This window comes from Oryctolagus cuniculus, chromosome 10, assembly GCF_964237555.1.
Source record: "Oryctolagus cuniculus chromosome 10, mOryCun1.1, whole genome shotgun sequence".
In the NCBI taxonomy this organism is placed as follows: Eukaryota; Metazoa; Chordata; class Mammalia; order Lagomorpha; family Leporidae; genus Oryctolagus; species Oryctolagus cuniculus.
This window is the reverse complement of record NC_091441.1, coordinates 35,260,848-35,282,630: the sequence shown is the minus strand read 5'-3', so window position 1 is coordinate 35,282,630 and position 21,783 is coordinate 35,260,848. Positions and strand designations below refer to the sequence as shown.

The 21,783-nt window shown below is 37.0% G+C and overlaps 1 protein-coding gene across 3 annotated transcripts in view; it reads left to right on the top strand.

Annotated features, from left to right (window-relative positions):
• The window catches only part of PIK3C3 (phosphatidylinositol 3-kinase catalytic subunit type 3), a 151,804-nt gene extending 130,818 nt beyond the window's left edge, over nucleotides 1–20,986 (top strand). For all 3 annotated transcript variants that reach the window (XM_008261249.4, XM_070049904.1, XM_070049905.1), the window contains 3 exons: nucleotides 1,467–1,557; nucleotides 12,381–12,506; nucleotides 20,660–20,986. In XM_008261249.4, coding sequence (XP_008259471.1) covers nucleotides 1,467–1,557; nucleotides 12,381–12,506; nucleotides 20,660–20,674 — 232 coding nt within the window. In that variant the 3' untranslated portion in view covers nucleotides 20,675–20,986. The remainder of the gene's footprint in view (nucleotides 1–1,466; nucleotides 1,558–12,380; nucleotides 12,507–20,659) is intronic.
• The last annotated feature ends 797 nt before the right edge of the window (nucleotides 20,987–21,783 follow it).

Sequence of the window (21,783 nt, the reverse complement as noted above, 5' to 3'; positions counted from 1 at the left end):
AATATGTAATTTGAAACTCATAGAGAGACCTTTTTGTATACAAGTGCCATTACTATACTTCAAGTTTTTAATAGTTTTTTTTTTAGTAACTTGTGCAATTTTATTATAGACAAGTAGATGACAGGAATTCTGTATTACTTGAATCCTGACCTCCATGCATAAAGGAATGTAGGCACTTGTATTGACAGTTTTTCTGAGACCAGCTATAAATCTTCGTTTCTAAAAGCTGAAGCTTTCTTTAAACACATCCATACCTGAAGTCAAAACTGAATGTCTTTTTCTCTCAACAAGAATAAAAATGGACTACCCAGAATGTGATTGCCCAAGGGAAGGGTATTCTGGAGGTAGAAAGTGCCCAGTATAGATTTATTTGCTCCTTTTTATTATGTTTCCCCATATGCTCTATGTGTTAGTGACCATTTGAATAGAAACATTCTTTCTGCTTTTTGGGGGAAGGGAATGACTGAGGGTTGGTGAAAATAGATTTTAGTTCCTGATTATTTAGCATTATTATTAGCATTATTTAGCATTATTTAGGTGTCTTACTCATTTTTAATGCAGTTGAGTACTAGCTACTTTTTCTGTCATTCAGGGTTACTTATATCCAGGTCAGTTACTATAGTTCCTGGAATTATAAGTAGTATCCCTCTATGATACTCATGAGTCATTAGTGGGATATCATCTCCATTTCATTCATTTAGTCATGACACACTTAGGTGGTCTTAGGTAGCAGATTCTTATCATTATCCAAAGACAAACTGTCATTGTTATAAAATGCTAGTAGATATAAAGTGGATTCCTTTTGAATCTCTTCTGAAAAGGGTGTACTTACTATCATGCCATCATTAGATGGTTACTCTAAAAGTTTTTTCCACAGTAGGGGAGCTAGAAATGATGTTAAATGGAGGCCCGAGAATAAGACTTTTTCAAGACTTGCTTTTTTATTGGGCCTGCTGAGGAATAGCCTCACATTATTTTCCATTGGATAAGAGTAATTATAAGAATCCAAGTGTTGGCCGGCGCCGCGGCTCACTAGGCTAATCCTCCGCCTTGCGGCGCCGGCACACCGGGTTCTAGTCCCGGTCGGGGCGCCGGATTCTGTCCTGGTTGCCCCCCTTCCAGGCCAGCTCTCTGCTGTGGCCAGGGAATGCAGTGGAGGATGGCCCAAGTGCTTGGGCCCTGCACCCCATGGGAGACCAGAATAAGCACCTGGCTCCTGCCATTGGATCAGCGTGGTGCGCCAGCCGCAGCGTGCCGGCCGCGGCAGCCATTGGAGGGTGAACCAACGGCAAAGGAAGACCTTTCTCTCTCTCTCTCTCTCTCTCACTGTCCACTCTGCCTGTCAAAAAAAAAAAAAAAAAAAAAAAAAGAATCCAAGTGTCATTACTTCTGGAAATGTTCTGGATTTGAGAAATAAATGCAAAGTTCTAACTTGTTGCATTTTTCTTTTTCCTGCTCTCTTTTAGGTATTCAAATTTGATTTTGAATTTGTTTTCTCTGATGGTTGACGCAAACATTCCAGATATTGCTCTTGAACCAGATAAAACTGTTAAAAAGGTAAATTCTTATACATTCTTAAATACTACAGTATATTTTTCATATCCAGGATATGTTAAGATTTCAACAACTCACTACTCCTTATCCCACCCCCTCCCCTCTTAAGTAATATGAATTAGGGAAGAAACCTTTCATACAATTTTTTCGAAATTCTAGGATACAACTACCTTCCCAGTCCTCTGCAACCAGTTCTGTCCCCTTTCCTGTTCATGACTCTGTCATATGAATAGGACACGTCACCATATCTGGAGAGACAGCTTACTCTACTACAACCCTTCTTCTTTTTCCTGAAAAATGTAGGTCTTTCCATAATATTCTTCATTGGATACTTGATTCCTAATACTCCAAGGAAAAGCATGCTAAGGATGTCACTCAGAGCTATCTTGCCTTGAGTTCTAGCTCGAGATGGGAGGACAAGGCAGTGCAAATGAAGATATATAGCTGAATGAATTTTCTGCTTCTTTTAATCATTTAGGACAAGGTCGTGGTGAGGTAATTTGTAAAGTACTTTATCAAAAGGTAGTAAAATCTTATTTTAAAAATAATTATGATTGAGTATTGAACTTGATGGAAAGATTATATAGCTTTTTAACTTGTAAACTTGTTCTTTTTGAGAACAATGTCCGCTACTCATTTTTCTTATTTTTAATTAAAAAATATTTGATAGAGAAAGAGACTGAGAGACAGAGACCACTCCTATCACAGGTTAACCCCCTAAATATCCACAGTGGCCCCAAACAAGAGCAAGGACAGAAGCCAGGAACTAAGAACTCAATCCAGGTCTCCCATTTGGATGGCGGGAAACCAATTACTTGAGCCATCACTGCTGCCTCCCAGGGTTCACATTAGCAGGAAGCAGGAGTCAGTAATTGAAGCCAGGACTCAGACCCAGGCATTCCATTAAGCAACACAGGCATCCCAAGTGGCATCCTAACCACTAGACCAAATGCCTACCTCATCTTTTCTTTTAGACTCATGCTCACAAAGCATTTATTCTAATTTCAATTAAATGACTCTTTTAAAATAGCCTCTTACCATAAGTTTATCATAACAGATTTCTTTGCTTTTGATGTTTTATCAAGAATGTGGATAACATAATTAACATTAAAGTCATAGCAATATTGGAAAGTTATGCTGGAATTGGCTAACATTTTTGTTTTATATTGCTTGGTATTTTTAAGAAGGAGATTTTTAATGATTTGATGAAATAACATTATTGACATTATTTAATAATGTTGTTCCTTGGAAAATTTTTGTTTTGGCTTCATGAATCAAAGCTAGCTAGAAGAGAATAGCTCAGTTGGGGCTGTGAGATCGTTACAGAAGTAAATATTACTCAAATTAGTTGATCCTAACAATGTAATATTATCTTGTCTCCATTATTTATTTTAATATATATCAATTTCTTCTTATGTTTTTGGAATTGGGTTACTTATATATGGAATACATGGTATTTTTGTTAATCACATTTTTTGGGATATACTACCCTAATATATGGTTTGTTGGCATTTGAGAAAAGAGCAGGCACAGGAAAGTCTCTCTGTGACCCTTTCCCACCATTCTTCCTTGAAGTACTCCATAGAAGAATTCTTGGACCTTCCTCCAAAATATTCAATACCCTCATTCCAGAGGGGTGCTACCCTATATGCAGAAAAAAGGAGTGTTGCACAGAGGTACCAAAAAGAATCTTAACAAAACAAGTCTTGCTATGTTTCTCCTGCTTTGCATTTCTTTGATTATTTTCTTCAGATTACTGTTACATAAAAGTTATACTACATAAATTGGAGTTCTTTTGTTAATCTATTTTTTGAGAGGAAAAGGGGGAGCTGGGGAGGTAGAGAGAGAGGTAGGGAGAGAGGTAGGTAGGGAGGTAGGGGTAGAGGTAGGGAGAGGGAGAGAAAGAGAGAAGAAAAGAGGGAGAGAGAAAGAGAAGGAAGAAAAAAAAAATCAGCAGCCTCCATCTGCTGGTTTATTCCCCAAGTGCCTGCAATGATCAGGGCTGTGGGACAAAGCCAGGAACCAGAGCTCAATTAAGGTATCCCAATTACTTGAGCCATCACTGCTACCTTGTGGGGTCTACACTGATGGGAAGCTGGAATCAAGAGGTTGAGATGGGTATTGAACATAAGCACTCTGATGTGGAACTTTGGCATTTTTACCAACAACTTAACTGCCAGGTCAAGTGTTTCTTTCCTCAAAAACATTGAGTGCCTGGTAGTAGATTAATGTGCCACTAATTGCTTGGTTCTGTAAAAAGCTTGCTCAAAAATTGTTTTAATCTTTTAAAGCTAATCATAAGGGCGAACATCTCTGTAGCCTAAAAAATAAAATGAAAGAGTTTTGATAGTATTGTCAGCTCTCTGAATCTATGGGTAGCACATCCAAAGATATTTTAAATTGTTTAAAAATGCTGATCCTGTAACAAACCTGTATCACATATATTTAACAAATAGTAACATTTTCTCATTTGCTTTAGATACTCTTTAATCAATGAAAATGCTGTTAACTAATGAATGAAAATGCTATTAGTGCTATGATTTGAATTATAGTCAGCTACATTCCTTTGTCCTAATAATCATTCTTCCAAAATTTGAGTATAGATTTCCATAAAATTTTTTATTCATCGTTCATTTCACTCAATAAATTTTGAACTATTTACTATGTGTTAAGCACTGGCACAATGTATGTATTATACACAGAACAAAATTCCTGCCCATGTGGAATTTGCCTTCTACTAAGGGGAATAGAAACAAAATAAAGTGACTGAATATAGATTACTAGATAGTGATTGGTGTCATAGAAGGGGAAAGAAGAGGAAATGAAGTGTTGGGTTGCCTTTAAAAAAGTCAAAGGAGATATTTGTAAACCTGTGGTGTAGAAATAGGATTTGTTAATCAACATCTATGAAATGCAGTAATGATGAAGGAACATTTGAGATAAAAAAGAAATACATACCTTATTCTCTAGTAGATCATTAACAATACTTGCAATGAGTGTATTGAAAGAAGAAAATTGCCCAACTTCAAAGAGTTTTAAGTCTTTAACTTTTGATACACATGGATCTATTTAGAAGAAAAATGCAGTGAAGATAAAGTATTTAATGAATGGATAAACGTATCTGCTTATTAGTGCTTTTCATTCATGTTTTTCTCAAGTTCAATAATTTAAAAAAAGAAGTACTTTAACTTGCACTTGTAAATATTTTAAAAAGTTTCTTAATACATTTTCCAAAATAATGATTTTTTTGTGTTGAATTAAACAGGCATGTTCTTTTTCTAAATTGATTTTTTACTAAACTTAAAAGATTTATGTATTTATTTTGGAAGAGTTATAGAGAGACAAAGAGAGATCTTCCAACTGCTGCTTCACTCCCCAAATGGCTGCCATAGCCAGGGCTGAGCCAAGTCAAAGCCAGGACCCAGGAGCTTCGTCTGGGTCTCCCACTTGGTAAAAGGGCCCAGGGATCTGGGCCATCTTCTGCTGTTTTCCCAGGTGCATTAGCAGAGAACTGGATTGGATGTGGAGCAGTTGGGACTCAAACCGGTTCCCATATGGGATGCTGGTGTCTGAGATGGTTACCTAACCTGCTATGCCACAGTGGTGACTCCACTGTTTTACTTATATAAAAACACACTCACACGTGCACACATACACATACATATATTACATATATGTTATGTTATATATATATATGTATATATATATAATACAAGGAGCTACAAATTAGTTGAAGTTCTATTTCAAAAATTAAATTACCTTGGGTTCCTAAAAGATTAATAAGTACTCTAGCTGTAACATCCACACTTTATGTAATTTTGAATGCAGATCGTTTTTTAAATAGTAGGAAAGTTATTGCAGATGGTAATTTTTGAGATTGATTGTCCTCTAGCAGTTGTTGAACACTGGTTCAGTTTCTTCACTTTTCTTTTTAATTACTCTTTAAATTCTGGTTTCTGTTCAGGTAAGGGAATTATTCTAATGAAGTTCAAGTAATCAAATGAACTCATCAAGAAAATAATATTTAGATTAATGCATTCTTTTATACTGTTGAATCAGATTTATTTCTTTGCTATAAAAACTTTTGTTATTAACTTATTAAGAAATTAATACAAGGAAAAATATTTTTTCTAGTTCTAATATTTTGAGATATTAATGGAGAACATCTGCTTTTGTTATTTGAATGTAAGTTATCATATCTGAGATGCTAAACAGTGCATTATTTTAAACAAAAACGTTTTTGTCTTCACGGATGTTAGTCTTTTATATGCATTAGTTTTGAGTTTTCAAAGACAAGGCATAAAGATTATGTATAAATGAAATACCTTGCTTCTTTATGAAAGAGTATAGTTTAGTATAGAAATGTATTGTTGGGTTTTGTTTCAAAATAGCTGTATGTGCCCAAGTATGTGATTGAAAGTAATGTGTGCATTGAAATGCTATTATTGATAAAACTGTGCTAATTGGACTATAAGGGCATGGTGTGTGTATGCATACACATATAACTTAACAATTGAAAAATTGTGTAATTCCAATGCCGTTCAAGATCTTCATGCTAATCTATGAATTCTGTCGAAATTCACATTTAATAAATTGTTCCTTAGAAATAAAAGAAAGCCTCATAGGCTGCATGGTAGTCCTGAGGGTATACAAAGTAACTGAAGGCAAAAGATCCCTGCTTAGCTGTTACCTCTCCAAGTTTGGTCCAACCATGGAGTACAGTAACAGATCAAATAAGTCTTACAATTCTTCTGTTTATGTAAATCCTAATTATGGCTCCTAAAATAACTAGCTGGCATATTAAATTATCTATATTATCAGAAATATGACATCTTAAAATCTGTCACCCAAGGTTAATCAGAAGAGTATATTTAATAGCCAGAGTTCTTATTTTTAAAGGATGATTTTGTTTTAGATCACCCTGTTAAGTCTTCAGGGACAGATTAGAAAATTATGTGAAGAGGTCTTCAGAAAGTTCTTGGAAAATGTGTATTATGAAAAAACTGCATGGACTTCAAAATATGCTTGCAATGAAATAAACTTTAAATCCATTTAAGTATAAAAATCATATCTGGAAATGGGTTGTGGGTACTTAGTGACTTGCTGTTGTTTGCTGGTGACTACTTGAATAGTGAGTTAATCAGTAGTTACTACTACTTTAGAATCAGTTCACTTGAATAATGGTTTGTTTTTGAGGATGTAGGTTTGTCCTATTATATCTTGTGAGAAATATTTATTCTTTGTCTTAAAATTTTTCTAATGTGTCTCATTAATCACTACATCATGATTTGATTTATGGGCAGAAAATTGCAGCAAGAACAGGTAGGTAATTTAGTTGACAGTAAGTCTGATGTTCTAAGGGAGTAAATAATTTCTTCCCTACCACAATTTAAGGGACTATGTTGCCCATTAGTGTTGAACCAGAAAAGCTATACTGACTGCCTTTTGATAAGTAAATTAAAATATTGGTTAATATGGGATAATAAAATACAATTTTTGCCAGATTAAACCTCTCCCTTAGCCCAGTTCAAAACTTATGGAAACTTACACTTTTGTGTAAAATTCAGTCTTGGTTATTATTGGTAAAGAGGATGCTTACTGAGGCCATCTTTAATAGTCTTCAATCTTCAAAGTGAAACAGTGTATTTATGGTGCTAAAGTGTTTTTCATATTCCATTATTTTATGCTTTTAAAGATAAGACATCTGATAATATTAAGTTGGAATTGTTAGACTATCTTTTGTCTGTAGCTAAAGCTGGCACTAGGGAAGGATTTCAGAAGTGAAAGAACGCACTGAGCAGTTTGTGGTAGCTTTAAAAAGATAACTCTTTAAATATAAGAGGTCATTTCTTACTGCATGTCAAATTTCAATGTGAAGGCCGGCGCTGCGGCTCACTAGGCTAATCCTCCGCCTGCAGCGCCGGCACTCCGGGTTCTAGTCCCGATTGGGGTGCCGGTTCTGTCCCGGTTGCTCCTCTTCCAGTCCAGCTCTCTGCTGTGGCCCGGGAAGGCAGTGGAAGATGGGCCAAGTACTTGGGCCCTGCACCCGCATGGGAGACCAGGAGGAAGCACCTGGCTGCTGGCTTCGGATAGGTGCAGCACGCCAGCCATAGTGGCCATTTGGGGGGTGAACCAACGGAAGGAAGACCTTTCTCTCTGTCTCTCTCTCTCTCACTGTCTAACTCTGCCTGTCAAAAAAAAAAAAAAAAAAAGAATTAAAAAAAATTTCAATGTGAATAAAATAGATTTTACATCTGGTTGGTGAATGAAGATTTTAAAAGGACAGCGTAGTAATCATAAATTTTACCAGTGATGCATCTTGGAATTAGAAAGCAAAATAAAATAACGTGTATCTCAAGTAGATCATTCTATGTTGAAAAGAAAATAGACTGTTAAGAACATAAAAATTGAAAGTGTTTCTTATTTTGCCTAATTCAGTTTTCACTGCTTAAATGTGGGGTTCTATACTTAATGCCTTTCAAAGTTTTTACTTGTTTTAGAAATTTTTCATATTGGACACATACATCAAGTGATGGTTTAATTGGTTGCTGCTCAACTTCTAGTTGATTTGAAGCTTAATGTAAATGAACTAACGGAGCCAGTATAAAAAACTACAAAATCTATAATCTACTACTTGAAATACAGTGTCTAAATGAATGGAGATTCTAGTCACACCATAATCTATACTGTTTTTATACCACTGTTTTATACTTTAAGATGAGTACAGACACATCATGAAGTCAGGACATCTAAATGCTGATGGAAAGATGGAAGATTGCCTAGGGAAGGTGCCACCAGGATATTTGATGGTTTGGAACTGTGGTACATGAGGGACACATTAGACATCAGAGATGTTTAATCAAAGTAAGAGAAGGTACAGAGGAACCAACACAAAGAATGGTTGTAAACTTAGATGAGCATCTCTGAAGAATAAAACTAAAATGAAGGAATACATGTTTTGGCTCGCTTGTTCTTTTAGATCATTTGAGCAGCTGGTCATGGCAGTGGTTAATTGGACGACTCCACCTATAATTACCCACTGCTAAAATTTTATTACTGGCTGAATGACTGTCTTTCAGAGAAAGTGTTTTACTTCCTGTGAATGATTGGTGGTTCAAAGTGATCCAATATAGTACAATATTGCAAGTGGATCATTATAATAAGGGTGGTAATTACATTTATAAGATAGAGAAACAACACAGTGAATATTACATTGTGTCCCTTGATCTTATTTATTATACTAAATAGTAGACTACCCTTTTTCAAAGACAGATTCACTGATTCAGATAACAATGTTACAACATGGTAAAAAAGTAAACTACTATGAAGCACAGGGGCGTAACCAAACCCAGGCATAAACACAAAGGATTTTAAAGGTGAACAGTAAAGAATAAAATTTGCATGTTTGCAACCTTTTGCTTGAAGGTACTTTATAGACTGTTCCGGTGTGAGCACACTGATAAGGTGTAAGAGTACAGCATTTAGAGTTGGTATGATCGTTAGAAAATTAAAGTAAGATGATATTCAGAGGAACTGGGATACATCTCTCTCTAAGTACATAAAAAATTTTCCCAAATCCTAACTGTGAAACTTAGCAGAACCCCTGTCACATTAGAGGGTGAAGCAGCAGCCAGAAGCTTCTTAGAACTGAGCAGAGTTTTCAACTATTGTCCATTGGAGAATACATATTTTGGATTTGATTGCTGCCAAGGTAACTGCCTATTATAAACTTCAGAGGAGCACAACAGAATTTTGAATCCATGATGTTTCATTCAGAATGCCTAGTATCTAATAAAAAAAAAACATTAGACATGTGAAGAATCCGATAGATGTGACACAAGTCAGTTTAACAAAAGCAGTCAATAGAAACATCCTGATGGGCCATGTGTCATAGCGTAGCAGGTAAAACTGCTGCCTGTGACCTTGACATCTTTATAGGTGCTGGTTTGTGTCCTAGCTGCACCCACTTCCCATGAAGCTCCCTGCTAATAGCCTGGGAAAAGCAGTGGAAGATGGCCTAAGTGTTTGGGCCCTTGCCACCCATGTGGGAGACCTGGATGAAGCTGTTGGCTCCTGGCTTCGCCCGGCCCAGCGCTGGCCATTTTAGCCATCTGGGAAGTGAACCAGCGGATAGAAGACCTCTCTCTGCCTCTGCTTCTCCCTCTGTGTAACTCTGACTTTCAAGTAAAATAAATAAATCTTAAAAAAAAAAAAAAAAGAAGAAGAAGAAGAAACACCCTGAGATGACCCAAATGTCACACCTATCAGGAAAGAACTTTACAGCAGCCATTCAGGAAAATAAATGTGTAATGACTTAACAGATGGGGATCTCAACAGAGAAAGAAAAACTAGAAAGAAAAAAATGGCAAAATAAAAATTATAGAGCTGGAAGAATAGTAGCTAAAATGAAATATCAATTGGATATTCTTACCAAAAACTGGAAGTGGCATTAGAAGGAGTCAGTGAGTTTAATCGTAAATCAATAGAAATTATCTGTTTCAACACAGAGAATGTAGCTTGAAGTGAATAATTAGAACCTTGAGAACATAGGGGACACTAACAGGTAGCCTAACATAAGTCAGAAAATATAATGCCAAATAATATCTACTTAACCTTTTTCTTATAGAAAAGAACATTTATGTATTTGTCAAAATACTATTGTCTCTTCTTGCTAAATACCTCTTTTTATAATACAGGTATTGGTGCAAGTAAGCTTTGATGAGTTGGGCTAAAGTTTTGATTCTCCTAACTGTAACATTACTGTGTTCTTAATAATAATTTAAAATTTTAAGACATATCTCTCTAGCCGGCGCCGTGGCTCACTAGGCTAATCCTCCGCCTGCAGCGCTGGCACACCGGGTTCTAGTCCCGGTCAGGGCGCCGGTTCTGTCCCGATTGCTCCTCTTCCAGGCCAGCTCTCTGCTGTGGCCTGGGAAGGCAGTGGAGGTTGGCCCAAGTGCTTGGGCCCTGCACCCGCATGGGAGACCAGGAGAAGCTCTTGGCTTCTGGCTTTGTATCAGCGCGGTGTGCCAGCCGCAGCGCGCCGGCCGCAGCGGCCATTGGGGGGTGAACCAATGGAAAAGGAAGACCTTTCTCTCTGTCTCTCTCTCACTGTCCACTCTGCCTGTCAAAAAAAAAAAAAAAAAAAAAAAAAAAGACATATCTCTCTAAGTAGATATCAGTGAAAACAAGATTAAACGCTAGGGACGTATGTGTCATTATTTGGGATCCAGAAATGAGAGAGCTGTATCATGAAAGGTGTAACCTTAGTAAATGTCTCTCTACTGAATTGCCCTTCCCTTTTTACATCAATGTGTCTCTTTCTTTCCCTATCTTGAAACTGCAGAACTTTCAGATTTCATGGTGCCTGCCTTCAGTGAAGAGGCAGGAGCACTATACTGGCACTATAGATTTTACTGTCTGTCCCTTCTTTTTCCTGGGCTTCTAGAAGTTAAAAGGAAATACTAAATGTGGACCATATTGTATCCAGCTGGAAATTCCATTTCCGCCTAGCCTGCCTTTAAATAGTATATATGAGTCATATATAAGAAGAGAAAGAGTAGAATGCAATGACTGTGTTTAATAGTGTGAGATTGTCTGGGTGCATGTCTCTCTTACAACCATTTAAATATACCTGGATTGCCTTCACAAATTGTCTATGCTTCAGGTTCCAGATTCTAGACTGGAAATTGTACCTTCTGAAATGCTACAAGTATAATGAGCACTTTATGTGGTGTTTTACACAGGGCAGTCATTCAGTAACATTGGCTTTTATTTATTTATTTATTTTTTGAGCATACTCACATTGACAGTTTTTCAGTCCTTAATGTTGGAAATCAACTGTAGCTTTAAATATTTTATTTTCTTAAAGGTTTATTTATTATTTACTTGAAAGAGTTATAGAAAGAAGGAGAGGCATAGAGAGAGAGGTCTTCTATCCCCTGGTTCACTCCCCAGATGGCTGCAACTGCCAGAGCTGTGCCATTCTGAAGCCAGGAGCCAGGAGCTTCTTCTGTATCTCCCACGAGGGTGCAGGGGCCCAAGGACTTGGGCCATCCTCCACCGCTTTCCCAGGCCATAGCAGAGAGCTGGACCAGAAGAGGAGCAGCCGGAACTTGAACCGGCGCCCATATTGGATGCCGGCACTGCAGGCGGCAGCTTTACCTGCTATGCCATAGCGCTGGCCCCAGCTTTAAATATTAACTAAAAGAAATGTACTGTCTCTGGAAACTTGACCCACTGAAGTAGTGCTCTGCAGGGTTATAGGGAACTACTATAGGAAAAGAGACATTTTAGAAAACCTAGTTGATTTTTGCCTGTGATGGATATAGTTCCTGTTCTTACTTAGGCATTGAAATTGGGGGATAATGTTAGTAAAATTTCATCTTGCTACATCCATTTTACAGTGACTACTAGGGATATAGTTAAGGAGGTTATTAAGAAATATGAATATGTCACAATTCACATAGATTTAAATTTGATTTTCACTGTTGTGTGGTTTTAGATTTGAAATTCAAAGAAACAATATATCTTTTCAGTTGAAAGACAAGATTTTCCGTCTTTATGTTTTGGAGACCTAGTAGAATGAAGTTTTCTATTTTCTTTTTTCTTAGAAAAAATGCTCATATTCATCAAGAATAGGGCAAAATAAAGAGCATGTAATAAAACCAGTAAATTTTCTCAAAAAGTGGCATTCAGAACTCCTTTTATAAGTTATAAATCATTTGATTTGGCATAAGAATAGTCATTATATCATTTTGATTCTGTCTCTTCAAAATGTGACCCTATCTTCCTTTAAAAGAGACTGACAGACTGTTGCCTTGTAGGTTCAGGATAAATTCCGTTTAGACCTGTCGGATGAGGAGGCGGTGCATTACATGCAGAGTCTGATTGATGAAAGTGTCCACGCGCTGTTCGCCGCAGTTGTAGAACAGATTCACAAGTTTGCCCAGGTAAGTTTTTCTAGGACAGTGTGTTTGTCTCACCTCCACAGAACGTCCCACAGTTCTTGGAAAGCCACCCTTTTCTCCTGCCAACCGATGTGTTTTCTTTGTTCCTATGAAGCCATTTTGACAGCTCATGACCCAGCTGAAGTAATTGTATTACATGCATTATTAACTCTACAATATTCCTAGGTTTTTATTTTATAGTTCTGCAGTAAAATATTATATGAGATATAAAAATCCTGGATAGTTAATTGTTACTTTGACTTTTATTGTTATAAACTCTTTTGAATTAAGATGGATTATTACGTAAGTACTGTAGAAAAATCAGGGTAGAGCACCATGAAAACCAGAATTCAGAGCAAATATCTGGATGATTCCAGCAGTTTGGGAATTGTTTTCATCATTCTAGACTGATAAAAGTTGAGGCTGAATATAGCATGAATATCTATATAGGTGAGCTTTTTGATTCATATCACAGCTTTTCATTTTTGATAGATGCCATCTCTGAGACAACAGCCTTATTATTTATTTGAACTTTATATTTAATTTAGTGCTTCTCCATTTATTTAGTATCAAATAATCCTTACCCTAACTATATGTTTTAGCATAATCTTCTTACTGTAACTATATATTTTAGTATAATCTCCTTTGTTTTGATGGGAAGACTGAACCACATGAAAACTTGCATCTTACATAACAAACCTATCAGCTCTTCTTTTCTAGATTCCTCTATTCTTTTAATTAAGAGATGTGCTTTTAAATGGTCATGAAGTTTTTTAGGTTTCCTTAAATTTGTCAACAGTACCCATCCTGTTGTGCAAATGAAATTCTAACAAAATAACAGTTTAAGGATGTTTAATGGGATTCATGGGATACTAAATTAGGTATGAACTTCCTATAGGTCTTTTCAAATTATAACATTATAGAAGGATAGGTCTTTTGTAACTAATCTCTAGAGAAGTATATTTTCTCTTTGAAACTCATGTAATGTGTGCTAAAATTCTGGTGACCAATATCTGTTTTTTGTCACATGTACCATTTATTATAATGATATAATGTTGACCATTGATTTATGATAATTTTAGTGCTTTCCCATTCATCATTATGGATTGTAGAACCACATTTTTATAGAATATGGGTGGACTGCTAAATGTTAACTGAAATTAAAGCTAATCTAGCATAAAAGATACTATATTTTAAAAAAGACTAAAACTTTCCAGATATGACTATTATGTTGAAATGCTGAAAAGACTTATTTTCTTCCATCATGCAATTGCTTAGCAAGGGTAGAGATTAAACACCGCAATATCTGTTGCCTAGCAACTCCCACCTATTAGTGGTATAAATTTTCCACCAAGAAACACTTTTATTTGGGTCATTGTCTTTGAAATTGCATCATCAGAACTCTTCTTTCTGCTGAAATGATCTTTAAAGGGCTTTCAACTCTTGTCTGCAGGAGAAAGGAAGAGGTCACACTGTTTGGGTCACTTACAACTGTAAAACGAGGCCTTTCAATGGTACTCTCGCAGACTGCCATCGGTTTCCTCTATTTGACTACTTTTGCTGTTTCCTGTCTGCTTTTCCATTAATCTTAATACATATTAAATATAATAATTTAACCTTTTCAGATCCAATTGTGACTATTGTTCTCTCACTTCTTTGAGAAGGCTACCTTGTAGGTCAGTGAATGACTGATTAGGTGATCCGAATTGAGGAACTAAGGTCATTCAGGCCCATTTCTCCTTTTATGTCCCTAGGTAAACTGTAAACATTGTGTTCAGAATATCTATAAGCATGGTTCTATTAGGTTTATGTGCATATTCATAGCACCTTCACAGTACTGCCTCTTCCATTTTGTCATTTTGTCTCATTTATTTGCAATTTGTTATTTTATGAGTGATGAGTCAGAGTTTTATTTCATTTTGTTTTTAAGCCTTTGGAATAATGATAACTATGTAGGTATACTTACAGATCCCAATCTAACTAGCCTTAAACCATAATTTTTTTTGTGAACTTTATTTGGTCGTTAGTCTTACATAACAAAGCTAGCTATTTTCTTTTAAAGATTTCTCTGTTTGAAAGGCAGGGTGACAGAAAGAGACAGACAGAGATAGAGAGACAGAGAAGGAGAGAGAGACTATTCTCTGGTTCGCTCTTCAAATGCCCACAACAGCGGTGCTTGGCCGGACTGAAGCCAGGAACCAGGAGCTGCATTCAGGTCACCCATAGTGGTAGCAGGAACATAACTACTTGGGCCATCATCCACCACCTCTCAGGCACATTAGCAAGAAGCTGGATTGAAAATAGAGGCAGGACATGATCCAGGCACTCCTAAGTGAGATGCTGGGGTCCCAAGTAGTGGCTTCACACACTGAACAACAATGCCTGGCACAAAAGTGGTTTGGTTTAAGGGCTGTGTATCAACTAATAGTCATTGTTGCAAAGGAAAGTTATCATGTGCAATTTTTTTTTTACTTTTTAATTTATTTAAAACCCTTATGCTTAGAGATATAGTGTTTACTTTGGGTCCTTATTATAAGTAAACAGATAAGTAGGAAAGGAATATTCTAATTTTCTCATCAGAACATACTCCCTTCTAACAGAAATATAGTTGGCCTTAATAATAAAAATGTCCATAATTCCTTAGGTCATGAACTTCTTATTTCCTGCTACAAATATTAAGTGGCATTTAGTCTTTATCTGTAACATAGATACACGAGTGTGTGCATGCAGAATAAAACTGTTGTGAGTTTAAAGCATTACCAGTATCCATATGTGTAAGTTCAGATGTTTCTGTGTTTGTGTTTTCTTTTTATAACCTTTCTGTATTAACCTTTCTGTTTTTTTGTCATTTTGTTAATTCATTTTTACTTTATATTCTGTTTGTGCTTTTTGAAACTTTTCTATTTATATAAATTGACCAGTGAAATAGAATTCCTCTTTGCCTGTGGAACCCATTGCTTTCCTCTTTCATGTTCTGTCTTCCAAGTCAGAGTAGAAACCATGGAATGATTTCTAATTTTTTTTTCCTTAAAATTTATCTATTTATTTGAGACAGAGTTACCAAGGGGGGTCGGGGAGAGAATTAGTTAGTTCATCCATCTGTTGGTTCACTCCCGTAATGTCACAATGTCCAGAGCTGAGCTCATATGGAGCCAGGAGCTTCTTCTGGGTCTCCCACGTTGGTGCAGGGGCCTACATACTTGGGCCATCCTCTGCTGCTTTGCTAGGCACATTAACAGGGAGCTAGATCAGAAGTGGAGTAGCTGGTACTCGAACCAGTGTCCATATAGGATGCTGGAGCCATATGTGGCAGCTTAACATGCTACACCACAGCACCAGTCCCAATTTCTAGTTTTAAATCTTGTTTTACTTCATTTATACTTCACATAAGGTTAAAGCCTTAGAGCCTTGAATGCCGTAACTGCCAGTTTCAAGCCTAAAGGCTGTCTAAAACATTTTGTTTAGTTCTCCTTATCTTGCCACCTTAGTGAGGTGACTTTTTATATAATAACTAATATTTGTTTGGAACTTTAGGTTCCATTTTCATAGATGCAACATGATGACCTAAAAAGAAAACATTGGACCATAATTTCTGAGTTTCCATTATATGGATCGCATTACCATTAAGAATTAAAAATAGCCATGTAAAACATTTCATTGAACAAAGCAAAAAAATGCTGGATACAGTGGCCAAATAGAAATTCTTCTCTAAAACAACTTTGTTTCAATTTAGTAAGTAATTTTCTCATGAGCCAGAAGATTTCCCCACCAGTGGTTTAAAAGAAACTATCATAATAATACCAGTATATCCTGTAAAGCTTAATTCATACAATTTGTGTACCAAATCCTTCAAAGAATAACAATAATGGCAAAGAAACAACAAATAGTAAAACTGACAGCAACCTATTGAACATTTAAGTGTGCATGAAATTATTTAAGTGCTTTGCTGTTTCACCTTATTTAATTTTCACACCTGTGAAGTGAGCCTAACACCATATATGTTTTATATATGAAAAAATTGAAACTGATCAGTAACAAAGCCCAGAGTCAAATTTATACCATAGGTTGTAAAAATCAACACTGGGTTTTTCTCAGTAGACATCTAAGCTTTAAATTATTAGATATGAGTGATTTGTGAGTAATGATTTTTTAAAAATCTACCCACAAGTTTTAAAAATTATCTTTTATTTTGTCTCCTTAATCTTTCAATTGACTATCAAAGTTAAAAAAAAATAGCCAGCTACTCAGCCAGCAGAATTTGATACATTACATAAAGGAATCACTGGAAATAATCCAAGATAAATATAGTAAATATTGGATAACATTTATTTTACACATTGTGCAAAACTGGTCTTGTTGTTCATTAACCCACAAGTGCTATCTTTTACTGCCATTAAATAGCTACCCATTAAAACTCATGACGTTTAAAAACAAATTATGCAGGCACTTGCTACATGACACATGTTTGGAGGCTTTGAGATTAATTAATTGCTGTAATAGCAGCAGTCAGCAGAAAACCCAATAATTTGCAGCTAAAGTGCTTTGGGGTTTATATTTTGTCCATTTAAATTTGATTTTTTTTCTTCTCTAAGGAGGGTTTTCAAATACTTGAACATAATCCTTGGTAAAGTTTGTCCCTGTTTGCTTCATTAATGGCTTTATTATGGTCAGTTTTATATTAACTCTTGTTTTCTTGTCCCTCTGTGTTATATCACACCTTTATGTAAAAATTTTCCAGTCATACAGAGGACTGAATATTTGGGGACTGTCTCTGCTGTGTAGTATCACTAAACTATTGACAGATGTTTTGAAACATTCAGGAAATACCTTAGAGACCATCTGTTCAACAGCATTTTTCTCATACACACACAAATGTACATCTACATAATAACAGTTTCTTTCCTTTTTTTTTTTTTTTTTTTTGGACAGGCAGAGTGGACAGTGAGAGAAAGAGAGAGAAAGGTCTTCCTTTGCCGTTGGTTCACCCTCCAATGGCCACTGCGGCTGGCGCGCTGCGGCCGGCGCACCGCGCTGATCCGAAGGCAGGAGCCAGGTGCTTTTCCTGGTCTCCCATGGGGTGCAGGGCCCAAGCACCTGGGCCATCCTCCACTGCACTCCCTGGCCACAGCAGAGAGCTGGCCTGGAAGAGGGGCAACCGGGACAGAATCCGGCACCCCAACTGGGACTAGAACCTGATGTGCCGGTGCCGCAAGGCAGAGGATTAGCCTAGTGAGCCGCGGTGCCAGCCCAAGAACAGTTTCTAATGGTTTCCAAATTCCTTCTAGGATAGTTAGACTTTCTATTATGTCAGTGTAGACTGGACTCTTTACAATTTTTTATTATTAATAAAAGCTTTTATTTAATTAATACAAACTTCATAGGTACAGCTTTAGGAATATAGTGGTTATTTCCCCCATACCCACCCTCCTGCCCCCCACTCCCGTCCCACCTCCTACTCCCTCTCCCATTCTTCATTAAGATTCTTTTTTAATTTAACTTTATATACAGAAGACCAACTCTATACTAAGTAAAGATTTCAACAGTTTGCACCCACACAGACACACAACATAAAAAGTACTGTTTGGGCCGGCACCATGGCTCACTTGGCTAATCCTCCACCTTTGGCACCAGTACCCTGGGTTCTAGTCCCGGTTGGGGCACCGGATTCTGTCCTGGTTGCTCCTCTTCCAGTCCAGCTCTCTGCTGTGGCCCGGGAGGGGCAGTGGAGGATGGCCCAGGTGCTTGGGCCCTGTGCCCGCATGGGAGACCAGGAGGAAGCACCTGGCTTTTGTCGGATCAGTGCAGTGCACCGGTCGTGGCGACCATTTAAGGGGTGAACCAACGGAAGGAAGATCTTTCTGTCTCTCACTCTCTCACTGTCTAACTCTGCCTGTAAAAAAAAAAAAAAAAAAAGTATTGTTTGAGAACAAGTTTTGCAGTTAGTTCTCGTAGTACAACTCATTAAGGACCAAGGTCCTACATGGGAAGTAAGTGAACAGTGACTTCTGTTGTTAATTTAACAACTAACACTCTTAATTATGATGTCAGTGGTCATCTAAGGCTCTTGCCATGAGCTGCCAAGACTATGGAAGCCTTTAGTGACCAGTATTTGGATAAGGCCGTAAGTAAAGTAGAAGTTCTCTCCTCTTTTCAGAGAAAAGTACATCCTTCTTTGATGGCCCTTTCTTTCCACTGGGATCTCACTCACAGAGATCCTTCATGTAGGATATTTTTTGCCACAGTGTTTTGGCTTCCATGCCTGAAGTGCTCTCATGGGCTTTTCAGCCACATCTGAATGCCTTAAGGGCTGATTCTGAGTCAGAGTGTTACTTAAAGCAATTGTCATTCTATGAGTCTGCTGTGTTGACTGCTTCCCATGTTGGACATTCCCTCCTCTTTAATTCTATTATTATTACCAGGCACTTGATGCTATTTATATGATCTCTTTAACACCTAATCCTATCTATATGTTCACTTTAACACTTAATGTGATCATTTTAACAATACAATATGGTTTTTATCATCACCAGCAGCTTTTCTTTCTCTCTCTCTCTCTCTTTCTTTCGTTTACTTATTTATTTGAAAGGCAGAGTTACAGAGAGAGACAGAGAGATCTTCCATCCATTGGTTCACCCCCAAAATAGCAGTGAACACCGGGGCTGGGCTAATCCAAAGCCAGGAGCCAGGAACTTCTTCCATGTCTCCCACATGGTTGCAGTGGACCAAGTACTTGTGGCATCTTTTGATGCTTTCCTAGACGCATTAGCGGAAAGCTGGATTGGAAGCAGAACAGCCAGGACTTGAACTGGCACACATAAGGGATGATGGTGCTGTAGATGGAAGCTTAACTGACTGTGCCACAGTGACGCCTCCTTCCAGCAGCATTCAAAAGGAACCTTCATTGAACTCTAATAACAGTTCTTCATACCCGGAAGCAGTACCTGCATCATACCCCCACGCAGTGCAGCTAAATTATGCCATATGCTCTCTAGAATTGCAAGCTTAAAATGTATCAGATTAAAACCAGTCATCATCTCAGCATTTTCACTTTTAAATGTGCACACACAAACACAGACAACTAGGCAGTGAGGTTTATTTATTTATTTATTTTGCCTTTTTTTGTTCTCTGAGAGTGATAATGAGGTAAAGTCACACATAAACAGCATTCTTAATTTCTGTAAGGTATGCCAGCACATAATTTTTTTAAGAAAAGGGCACATGAGGGGCCGACACTGTGGTACAGCAGGTTAAAGCCCTGGCCTGAAGTGCCGGCATCCCACATGGGCGCTGGTTCTAGTCCCGGCTGCTCCTCTTCTGATCCAGCTCTCTGCTGTGGCCTGGGAAAGCAGTGGAAGATGGCCCAAGGGCTTGGGGCCCTGCACCCACGTGGAAGACCTACCTGGAGGAAGCTCCTGGCTCCTGGCTTCGGATTGGCTCAGCTCTGGCCTTTGTGGCCATCTGAAGAGTGAACCAGTGTATGGAAGATCCCTCTCCTTGTCGCTACCTCTCTCTGTAACTCTGTCTTTCAAATAAATAAAATAAATCTTTTAAAAAAAAAAAGTTACATGATATGTGGTTGGCTCAAGATATTTTCACCCAAACTAAGAAACCCTGTTTGTTTTTTGTTTTTGTTTTTGTTTTTTTTAATTTGTACTTGATATCTTAAAATCTGGGGTAGTCTCAAAGCAACTATCCGTGGGCCTCTGTTTTTCTTTTAGGACTACTGTTGACTTGATTTCTAGACCATTTCTAAATGAAGTCATTGCACTTTGTGGGATTAGGTACAGGTTTTTACAACCTCTGAAATGTGGCACCATGAAGCAAGCACTACCCAATAGTAATCTAATCACTATGGAATTCAGTGTAATTTTTGCCTTCCTAATGCTCAGTGAGATGTTGCTTTCTATAAATTATTGATTATTCTGAAATTCGGTCATAAGCAACCCCCTTGGCCCCCATGAATATTTTCTTGTAGATTGGATTTTAAGCCACAACTTGGGAATCCTCTACATTGTGGTTAATTGCAGTTCTCTTGATGGCATTGAGCAAAGTAACCCATTTACTTTCTATTTTAATACATCTCTTTAAAACTATAGACTCTTATTTTTCCATGTCAACATGAAGTACATTATTTTGTATTTGTTTTTAATTTTTAGTACTGGAGAAAATGAAGCTGGGTTTGGCCTCTCAAGATGTTCGTCTCAATTAAGAAATCCACATTGGAAGCTACTTATGTATAAGGACTTCAGAGTAACAAGGAGGAAAAAACATAATCTTCAAGATACCCTATTTCCTAAATTTTTACACAGTGCCTAAAGTCCCATGTCCTTGGATTGCTTATATATGGTCTTGAAGGGTTTATTTTGACATATTGTATATATTTGTTTTCAAATGTATGAATTGTTAATAACTTAAGAAGCCTATTCCAGAATTATGTACATATTATTAGAGCTCTGGATAAATTTCATGTTGAAATAGTAAAATATTTTAGTCTTTGAGTCATTGATTTCTCATATCTGTAAAACAGGACAGCAGTTATATCAATCTGGGTTAATTTCCATTTACAATTTTTTTTTCTTCTTCCCTTCCTTCCCTTTTTCTCTCCCCTCCTTTTATTTATTTATTTTTTGCCAAATTTACACACTTAAACTTTTACCTAATTTTATCCTTTATTATATGCTGTATATTTTTTTTTCTTTGCAGTTACAGAACTATTTTGAGGGAGCCTTTGTCTATAGGGGTGGTCAGGGGGATCCCACTGACAGCGGACTCCACAGAGTGCTGGACATGTGTGGTCCAAGCACAGAACCTGTGTACATGGTGTTCTGGCAATACTGAGCAGCTGGGTGGGCGGAAACAGATGTATACAAGGACTCAACAATATTGGGACAATTTTCCCAATATGTAGACAGGCAGACAGAAGGCTTACCATGTAAGGGAAAAATTATTTACATTCTAAAAAGATACTTTCTGTTATTTACAAATACTATTTTTTTCCTGAAAACTGTAATTCTCCCAGATTGTAAGTATGTAAAGTAGAATATAAAAGTGTAGCTTTCTGAATAACTGGCCAAAAGGTAGAAGACTAAAGATTTTATTATTAAGCATATTTTTACATACTCAGGACAGTATAAATTATCTTTGCAATAAATCCTTTTTTTGGTGTAAACTTGGTTTTCAAAAATTTTTTGAAATAGTTTATGAAGTTCAGTTAACATAATACATCCTTTCTAAGTTAAGCAAAATAAATTTTTAAGACCAGAAGTTAATTAATACATCT